The following is a 9,787-nucleotide window of genomic DNA, read 5'->3' as shown; positions in this document are numbered from 1 at the left end:
CAGAGGGGATCCCTCCCCTCCCCTCCCCCACAGCTCTGCTTTCCTGGCCCCTCTGGTCCTGGTAACACCAGGATGCTGGGCTCTGAGGCTCTGTGATTGAGGACAGGAGACTTGTGGGGCCTTCACAGCCACCAGCTACTGCAAAGGGCTGCTGGTCTCACTACAGGGGAGCACATGGGCACACGGCATGCACACACATGTGCACTGAGCATGCACACAAGGACACACCTTCCTGGATAGGCCCCTTTAAGAGTAAGGGGGACGGGATGTGGGCATTGAGGTGGGACCCCACATCTTGTGTCACAGGCTGGGCCACACCCCAAGGCTTTGATCCAGGTGTGGATGGGGAGTCAGTGGGAGGGGCTTCCAGAAACAGATTTGGGTGAGGGTGGAAATTGGCTGGACTCTTCTGTACTCTAGACAAATTGGGGCAATTAGAATATGTGAATGTCTTTCTCACTTTTTTTATTTTGCTTCTCTCATCGTTATATTGAGATTAAAAGGGGACATTGTGGATATAGGCAAAGGGACAAGCCTTTTCTCTATGACTGACATCAGGGACTGATGGGAACCAGAAGCTCCAGGGAATTTTTAAAAATTATATACACTGATCTAGATCACATTATGTCTGAGTCTCAGAGAACCAAGAAACAACAGCAGAAAGCAGCTGGCACACAGAAACACACAAGTGTGTGTCCCCTCACACTCAAGCACTGCAGTTGCTTTGACAATGGAAGCAGCAACCCCCACCCCCACAAACCACCTGCCCAAGAAAATTTGAAAAGAAACTTCCCCTTTTAAGTACAGGGTTACCCAATAATTTTTACCCTCCTGATCAGAAGATAGAAAAAAAAAATCTCAGCCTAACTTCGCCTTTAAGGCTGCAGTGGCCATGCTCTTCTCCCTGCAGAGGCAGGACAAGCTGTTTTGAACACTGAGGCAGGAGGGCCACATCCCTGCCCCTCAACCAACACTGCAGACATGTGTCTTCAAGGTCCTGGGGTTCTTCACCGGCTCCCTTTTTTTGATTCCCTAGAGAGTAGTTAGGATTGAAGGCATTAACCTGGCTTCCTCTAAGATGCCCTCTAGGCAGCGGGTGTTTAGTGAGTCTGCAAAAATTCTGGAGCCAATCTCAGAGGAGCTGAACACCAGGTGGAGCCAATCTCAGAGGAGCTGAACACCAGGGCCTCTGTTTTAAGACTTCTGCCCACTGAAAATAATTGACCTCTTGAGATTTTTTTTTTTAATTGAAGGGAGGGCACAAGTACACTCCCCACTCCACTCAGATAATTGGGGCCCAATGCCTAGTTACCCACCACACTCCCAAACCCACCCACACACACCAACTAAGACACTGCCAGGGGTACAGACTTGCTTTGGTAACGAGGCCCCTCCAGATGTCCAGGGTGTGAACAGCCACACAGAGAGGTGTGTGCTGTGAAGTCAGCACCTTAGGAGGTGGGAGGGGGTGGTGGGCAGAGGAGGAAGTTCCGAGGTCCAGCCCCAGCAGGACCAGGAATACCCATGGGATGAGTGGCGTCGGCGAGGAAGAAGACAGACAGACACACACACAGACGGTTGTGTAGAAGAGGTAATTTTTTTTTATTTTTAGGATAGCTCAGTTTTTATAGAATGAATGTTACCTCCCCCTTAAGTCACCATATGTTACATCAGATATTGGTTTGTGCTTCCATCAATATTTTTTTCCACATGTTTTCCCCCTAAGCATTCATCTAGAACATTTCCTGTTACAGGGTTTATACTTAAATGTCCTGTACATAGTCTTCTTGCCTCAATGACCTAACATTCTCACTCTAACAAAAACAATGTTCCACAAATCTCAGGTATAGTGTAAATCCTTTGGACAATAAAACAATACATGGGAAGGGTCACAGTAACATGTTTGACATTTCTGAAAATAGTACCATGAGAAAAACCTGATATTTTTCTTTACCTGAAACCACAAAATCTCAATTTACAACGATTAACTATTAAACAGCAAAAACACCTCTAAAGCAGCAAAATACCTCTATTAATAGTGAGATAATGGCGATGAAGCTGGTTAATATAAATCTTCTATTAAAATCCTATATACCCCATTTTCTAATTTTACAAAAATACCCATAATATCCCATGTTGTTTAAAGAAAGGGAAACAATGAACAAATAGCAGCAAGGAAATAGCAATAGTGAAAACCCTTTCAACTGAGGAGCAAGTAAACTAAAGCAGTATATCTACTTCTAAATCTAAATACCTCTACTCTTTTCTATTCTAGAACATTATAATCTTTTAAGCAAGCAGCCAGACTATACTTGTGACCTTTTCTTTTATGACTTGATGTTTATGGTCGTGTCCTGAGCCAGAGCAATCTTGACCATTTCCAAAGTCTTGGACTTTTCCAGTGAGGCCTTATTACTATATATTATATTTCCAAAAATTAATAGAAAGCCCAACAACAGTCAGACAGAAGGAAGAAAGGGACATACCGGGCCCCCAGGACAACCTCGAGGGGAAGAGATGCCTTGCAGGTTCCTTTCTCGTCCCATGACCTTGTCACGGACTGGGTGCATCCCGGTGGCTCCCGACAAGGAAGAAGTCTGATCTTGATGGATCAGCAGGAAAATGGTCAGGACATAGGAGACGAGAAAACCAAGGATGATCAGAAAAGGGGCAAAGGCAGAAAATGTAGAAAAGATGAGAGAAGCAAGGGAAAGACAAAACAGGGTGTGGGCAAACACATAAAACGGGACAAAGAGCAAATGGAGAGAAGGAAGCAGAAAAGAGAGAGAGAAGAATGGGGAAGGATGTGAGAAGGGGAGCCAGGAATATGACATCAGAGCTTAGTGTAGAAACCTCCATTGACAAGAGGGCTGATCCTCAGTTCTTGACAAAAACCTAGTGGGCTGAAATCACCAGGTCGGCCACATAAATCAGCAGGTTGATGGCTGTCAGGATGGCCACAGCCAGTCGATGGTCCCCGCAACTCGAGCAGTGGGTGAGCCCCAATATGTACAGGTACCAGAATCCCTCGGGCTTGATCTCAATCTCCTCGTTTACTGGGTAGAGTGACCAGAGAACCAAAGCAGTGGAGTAGAGGAGGACGGGGAGCAGGGTCAGCACAACCTGGACGGGCAGCCTGTACTCCCAGCTGCCCAGGTTCAGCAGCGTGGCCACGATCGCTTGGGCGAAGCAGATGTAATAGATGGCTAGACGCCACTCGTGAGCTGGCTCCTTCGGGTGCCGGGAGGTGTTGGAGATGAAGGCGAAGATGACACAGGCCACAAAGCTCTCCAGCACCTTTAGCACACCCTGCGTGGTGCACACAGCGCAGGTGAGGTCCTTGAGCTTGTAGCAGTTCCACGAGCACGACAGTTCTACACCATAAAGGAAACACGTAATGTAGGTGAATGACAGGGCAGCACTGACCCGGTCTACGGAAGGGCCATAAGGCGAAAACCCAAGGCTCCGGATAGACTGAACCATGTATAGTGAGAGACAGACGTGGGCAGCGAAGCAGGCATCTGTGAGGGGCATGTGGTACGAGAAATGAAAGTGGGACTGGATGTAATATAACTCAACCATGACTACGATGAGGCTTATGGGCAAAGAGAGGAACCAGATGAGCGAGGCCCAGATATTTACGGCCCTGGCACCTACGCGCCACTTCCGAAGGCCAGAAATCACCAGGCAGAAGGCCACACAACTGGAGAACAACTGCAGCAGGCGGAAGCAGAGCCACACCAAGGCCAAGTAGTCCTGGTCTGGGGGTGTGGACCTGGTGGACATGGTGTTGTGACGGTCAGGCAGGTCACGGTCACCGGTTGTGGCAATGGTCCTCACTGAAGATCCACCAGAGAATGAGCCAGATCTGGAGATGGATTGAGGCAGATGCCTGAAAATGACCCAGGGCCCCGTGACGGCTGAGGCTCAGGACCTGTAGAGTTAGAACCAATGACTCAGACGCTTGGGTAACAGCACAGCCACTCCAGAATGATTCTCCCCACCCATCACTGGTGCCTTTTTCAGGAGACTTGTTTTATCCTAAACCTCACAGCTGGATTGAGGGTGGCATCAAAACTGTGTATATATTTTTATCTCTTTGTGCTAAGTGCCATCATCTAAAGGAATATAGAGTATGCTGCTCCTTTTCTACAATCACAAACCTTCATGTTTCTCAAAATTGAAAAAGAATTTAAAAAAAAATAGTTTCGTAGCAAATTTTGACCTGAACAGACCCGAGACAATTAACGATTTTTGTTTATTTCAACGAAAGTGAATGTTCAAAAGTACAGTTGCTGAAATGAATGTGTTTGATCACAAATTGTTTTTAGACACCAGTGGAGTGTGAGGTCATACAGAGTAGATGCACCTTGTTACTAATCGGAAGCAGAAAGTTTCTGAATTCAGAAGCATATCTGTCGCAAAGGGATTTCAGAAAAAAGACTGTGGATTGTGCTGCTAACTTCATTTTCAATGAAAACAGTAAGACTTAGGCAATTAAGGGCCTCCCCTAAGATAGTAAGTTTAGGAATGGGAACCCAGATAAAAATGTCAAAGCTGTGGGTTTGAACCCTTGACTCTACAGCCCACATGACAGCAGGGCCCAGGGGTGGGAGCCCAGGACCAAAACTCGGGGCTCTGGGACCCAGGACACACCTTCAGGGCCATGGCCTCCTTCCACAGCAACCTGAAGACACATGTGTCCCGGCCTGTCCTCCCTGCAGCATCACTAGAAGGAGCTGCCATCTGAGGGGACACAGCCCCACCCAGAGGAGGACAGCTTCAGGGGTGAGCAGGGAGGAGCCATGGGGTGAGAGCAAGGCCGTGGGGACAGGATGACATGGGAGTAGGGGCTGTTGCGAATCCCCCCACCCAATTTTGCCTCAACATGTGACTCTTCCCCATTGGGGAGGGGAGATCTCAACCCAGCATGACTCCAAGGAGGAGTGTCTTGGAGAAATCACAGAACAAATTAACATAATGTTTCACTCTTAAGCTCCAAAGCAGCCATCCATGTGCCAGTCTGGAAAGATCTAGGAGCAGTCCTACCTGTGTGGGTTTTCCTGGCCTGAGAGACTGGTTAGCAGATTCGAAGCCGGGAAGAAGGGATTAGAAATGAACAAGGATGCTGTGTCTGATGCTGATGTATAGTCTTTCAGGGCATCCCAGGGAGGGGGTGGGGATGGACAGCTAATTGGCCCCCTTTTAAGGGCAGGAGCTGAAAGAGGAGACACCTGCTGAACCCCTGGGAGGGGACAGCCCTGAGGATGCACCCAGGACTGGGGTGGGGGTGGGGGGGCAGAGTGGAGATGACTGGGGGGATTCCAGGGTCCCAGTGGCCCTGAGGCAGCCCAGTAGGTGTCTTCTGACCCAGAAGGGATGCAGGCATGGAGCCAACCTTCCCCATGGAGGAGGGGCCTGGACTAGAACTGAGACAGGAGAACAGGGGCCTGAAGGGGTTTCAGGGCTGTGGCAAGGACACATGGCCAGAGTGGCAGGGACCCTGGAGACCATGGAATTGCCCAGGTCACCTGCCCAAGACAGTCCCACCAGCCAGGGCTGCAGTTCTGCTCACACAGGGGCTCCTCCAGGGTCCAGTGTGGGAGGAGTGAGGCCCCTCCCAGCCCGGCCCCTCCTCAGGGACAGCTGCCCTGTTTCCAAGGGACTATTTGCTGAGAGGCCCCCAGGGCTGAAGGGCCAGCACCCTGAGCCCCAGCCAGCTTCCTGCCATCAGCGGCCTGGTCACCTTTGCTGATAATAAACCCTGGGACAAGCTGAGGCTGGAAAGAGAAACAGAGCAAACCTGAGAACCACCCTGGACTCCCAGAGCTCCTTGAGCCCCAATTGCCAGGGGAGCCCTGGAGCCTGCGGGCCTCCCCGTGGGCACTGCCGAGGTGGGAAGGGGCACTGGGGTAAGGAAGGCTGGGGTGTCTTGCTCACTGTACCCCAGTTTGATCCCAGTTTAATTACCTGAACTCATCCTGAGATTCCACCTAAGACTAAATGACAAGTATGGATCCTTCTCATGCCACAGAGGGAGGACTTGGAGGAGGAGAGGATGAGGTTCCTGCTGTGTGACCTGGGTCAGGCCCGTGCCCTCTCTGGGCCTCAGTTCCCCACCTGGGAAGCAGCAGCTTTGCCTGAGTCTCCCAGCAGCCCCTCCTCCACTCTAGTCTGTGAGCCTGGACGTGGTGCCCCCGTCAGAGCACAGCCTGGGTGTGGCTGAGCCCCGACTGCCCAGCAGCCAGGCGTGTGGACTGGAAGACAGGAAGCCGGGAAGGTCATGTTCAGGACAGAGGAAGGAGGAGGTGCCAGAAGGGCAAAGAAGGTGGAGGGGAGAAATTGTGGGAGATCCCTCAGAGCTGGATGAACCTGGGCAAGTTACTCACCAGAGCCTTAGTTTCCCCATCTGTGCAGGGGGTTTAGTATCTACTTTACATTAATTAAATGTATGGAAGCATGTGAAGGGCTTATCAGAGGCCTGGAGCATGGCACACTCAATCCATGCCATTTACCTGACCCCCTCCCCCTCACACAGAGAAGGCAATGGCAACCCACTCCAGTACTCTTGCCTGGAAAATCCCATGGGCGGAGGAGCCTGGTAGGCTGCAGTCCACGGAGTCACTAAGAGTTGGACACGACTGGGTGACTTCACTTTCACTTTTCACTTTCATGCATTGGAGAAGGAAATGGCAACCCACTCCAGTATTCTTGACTGGAGAATCCCAGGGATGGGGGAGCCTGGTGGGCTGCCGTCTATGGGGTCGCACAGATTCGGGCACGACTGAAGCGACTTAGCAGCAGCAGCAGCAGCTCCCCCTCACAAAGGACCCAGAAGGCCCGGGACCCACTCTGGACATCAGCACATGCAGCTTGATTTGCTGCAGATCAGGGGCTGCAAGCCAGCTTGTACTGGAGGTGGTCCAGGCATGTATTTGGTTTCCTTTAACAGTGTTTTCAGAAAGTGATGGTAGAGAATCAACATTATTTTTTTCCTTAAGTATTTGGTAGCTGCACAGTGCTCCAATTTCACATGAAAATCCAGATTTCCAGCTCCTTTTCAAGCCTCAGGAGATCTGGTTTCACTGGGCTGCATTCCCTAAAAACGGGGTCACTGGAGCTGAGCAGTTGCTATGTCCTTTATATTGTTTTTCATTCTCCATTTAATTTTCTATATTTTCTTTTTCTCATGTATAACTGAACTGAGGAACATAAAGTAGGACTATGATCATCTCCCATGTGCCTGTTTTCCCCTCTTGGGTGTGGCCAGGCTTCCTGCCTGCTCACAGAAGCATCCACCCCTCCATCCAGGGAGCATCCATGTCCTCAACCTCGTGTATAGCCTTCAGCACATTTCACATGCTCTGACATTACATTTGGACATGTGTGTACATATATGCACACAAGTTTATAAGGCATAACTGTATATCTTTTCCAGTTTTATACATGTGAGAGTGTGTCATGCACACGACATCTTGCTTTTTCACCACCCTTGAGAGATGCAGCTGGTCCTCTCCAGGGGCCCTAGTCCTCTCCATCCCTTTTACTTATTTCCTTCCCTCCTGGCTCCTGCGGGTGTTTGGACTGACCAGCCTTCTCTAGATCAGTTGACCCTCCCCTGTGAGTCTCAGACACTGGGGGACACAGGATATGACAAGAGGTCCTGGGATCCACATGACCACCATGCTCGAGACTAGGAGGTTAGCAAGTTTTTCTGAAAACTTAAAAAAAAAATTATGACAAAGAATTTATTTTTCATTTCTGGAAATTCATCTTGAATTTCTAGGGCTACTGCAGCAAACCATTACAGGCCTGATGGCTTAAAACTACAGCAGTGTATTCTCTCACAGTTCTGGAGGTCAGAGTTTTGAAACAAGGTGTCAGCAGGTCTGCTCTGTCTCTGATGCCCCAGGGGAGGGTCCCTCTTCACCTTTTTTAGCTTCTGGAAGCCCGATAGCCATGTTACCAACTCAGGCTTGTCTGCTTATCCCTCAAGAAGCCAAACACTGAGAGACCAGTGTCGGGCTTTGTCTGAGACAAGGTGCTGCACCTCCGCTGTGAACACAATCATCACCCACGTCTGTACATCAGCCTGCGTTGGGCGGTGGGTTGAAAAAAATACTAATGAACGTTTCTACCATTTTTTCTGGATCACCTGTGTATGGAGGACTGGTGTTTTTGTGGTTTAGCAGGTTTGAGGTGGAAAGCAAAGTCCAATAATAGCCAACTGGCTGTCCTCTGGCACTCAGACCTCCGGCAGGGAATCATCTTGTTGGAAATCTACCCTCTCCCTCCCCCTCCCCCTGTAGTGGACACACCCTGGCCAAACTGAGTGTCCTGTCAGGTCTTAAAGGAAGAAACTATTTCAGATCCTCCTTTTCTCATGCTGGGTGGCGGGGGGGGGGGGGCACTCAGGCTCTACCCGGGTTAGAACTCCCCTGGTGTTAGAACAATAGAACTCTTCTTCTGTCCAGAGTCTGGGGGACTGGGGTGCAGACCTAGGCAGCCCCTGCCTGGGGCATTAGGATAGGAACCACTGAGGTGGGGGAAATTCAGTTTCATAAGAAGCTGATCCCCTCTTCTCCCTCCCTCGCCTGCAAAGACTCTGTAAAGCTGGCAGGCTTTTCACAGTTTAGTTTCCCTTTTGGCTTCAATTTAGTGCCCTTGTTGGAAGAATTTTGCCTTTCACTGCCCTGTTACTGTTAACTATAGAGTAACAGAAAAACCTGTACATGGAGTTCCCTCCCACTTACCAGATCTTTGATAAATTAGTTCTAACTCCAAATAGTGGAGGAATTAGAGACCCATTCAAGGGCCACCATTCTTTTGGGCCAGTCTGTATTGCAATTTAAAAAAAGAAACTTTTTTAAAACAAGGTCATAGCTCTAGTTTTGCCAACCTTCCAGGATGTGTCCAGTGGACTTCTATAAAGTCTAGAAGTCCACTGGATGGATGTAGGCCCCCCCACTTCACTTCACCCACTCCCCTGGAACAGATTACAAACAAACATACAAACTCCCCCTTGCGTAGAGACTGGTACAGAGTCACAGAAAAGCCAGGTCCCACTCCTGTGATGTCACATTGACCCCAAAGTTCCAAAGGGCAAAGAATATCCCCAAACAGGTGGGAAGGGAGCTTCCACCTCTACACTCCTCTACTCACTCAGTCAACAGCTCCACAGCTCCTTCAGAGGCCAGTTTCCTTCTCTCAACAGAAAGCGAAAGCAGGCTGTGAGAAAGTGTTACAGGAAGCACGCTGATGGAAACCGTCTACCCTGGCCAGGCACCGTAGAAACCATTTGCATGAGTTGTTTTAGGACAGGAGGTCCTGGTAAGGAACAGGGAACTAATAAGCTTCCACCAACCAGAAGAGTTTGGGAAAGGTCAAAAGGAGACACCACCTGTCCGACCACCTCCCAGAATCCTTCTGTCTGGCATCCATCTTAGCTGAAGAAGGCGTGCACCACCAGGAAGGACTCTGAGTCACAACGATTGGCTAAAGACAACCCGGAAACCAATCCCATCACCATAAGACCTGGGACTGCAAGCCATGTGACCAAGCAGTTCTCCTGGGTTCCCTTACCCTCCTGCTCTCTACCCAGGTGCCCTTTCCCAATAAAATCTCTTGCTTTGTCAGCACATGTGTCCCCTCGGACAATTCATTTCCAAGTGTTAGACAAGAGCCCAGTTTCGGGCCCTGGAAGGGGTCTCCCTTCCTGCAACAAATGGACTTCTCCAGGCAAGAATACTGGAGTGGGTTCCCATGCTCTGCTCCACGGAATCTTCCC

At 49.7% G+C, this 9,787-nt stretch overlaps 1 protein-coding gene across 1 annotated transcript; it reads right to left on the bottom strand.

The window, feature by feature from the left end:
- Positions 1–2,437: 2,437 nt before the first annotated feature.
- Positions 2,438–9,518, bottom strand: LOC122455028 (myeloid-associated differentiation marker-like). The gene is made up of 2 exons (XM_043489781.1): positions 9,163–9,518; positions 2,438–3,934 (listed from the first exon to the last, which is right to left on the bottom strand). The coding sequence occupies exon 2, from the start codon at positions 3,784–3,786 to the stop codon at positions 2,896–2,898; it is 891 nt and encodes a 296-aa protein (XP_043345716.1). The 5' UTR covers positions 3,787–3,934; positions 9,163–9,518; the 3' UTR covers positions 2,438–2,895.
- Positions 9,519–9,787: the final 269 nt, after the last annotated feature.

Source organism: Cervus canadensis, chromosome 17, assembly GCF_019320065.1.
Source record: "Cervus canadensis isolate Bull #8, Minnesota chromosome 17, ASM1932006v1, whole genome shotgun sequence".
Taxonomy (NCBI): domain Eukaryota; kingdom Metazoa; phylum Chordata; class Mammalia; order Artiodactyla; family Cervidae; genus Cervus; species Cervus canadensis.
This window is presented reverse-complemented; position numbering and strand designations above follow the sequence as displayed.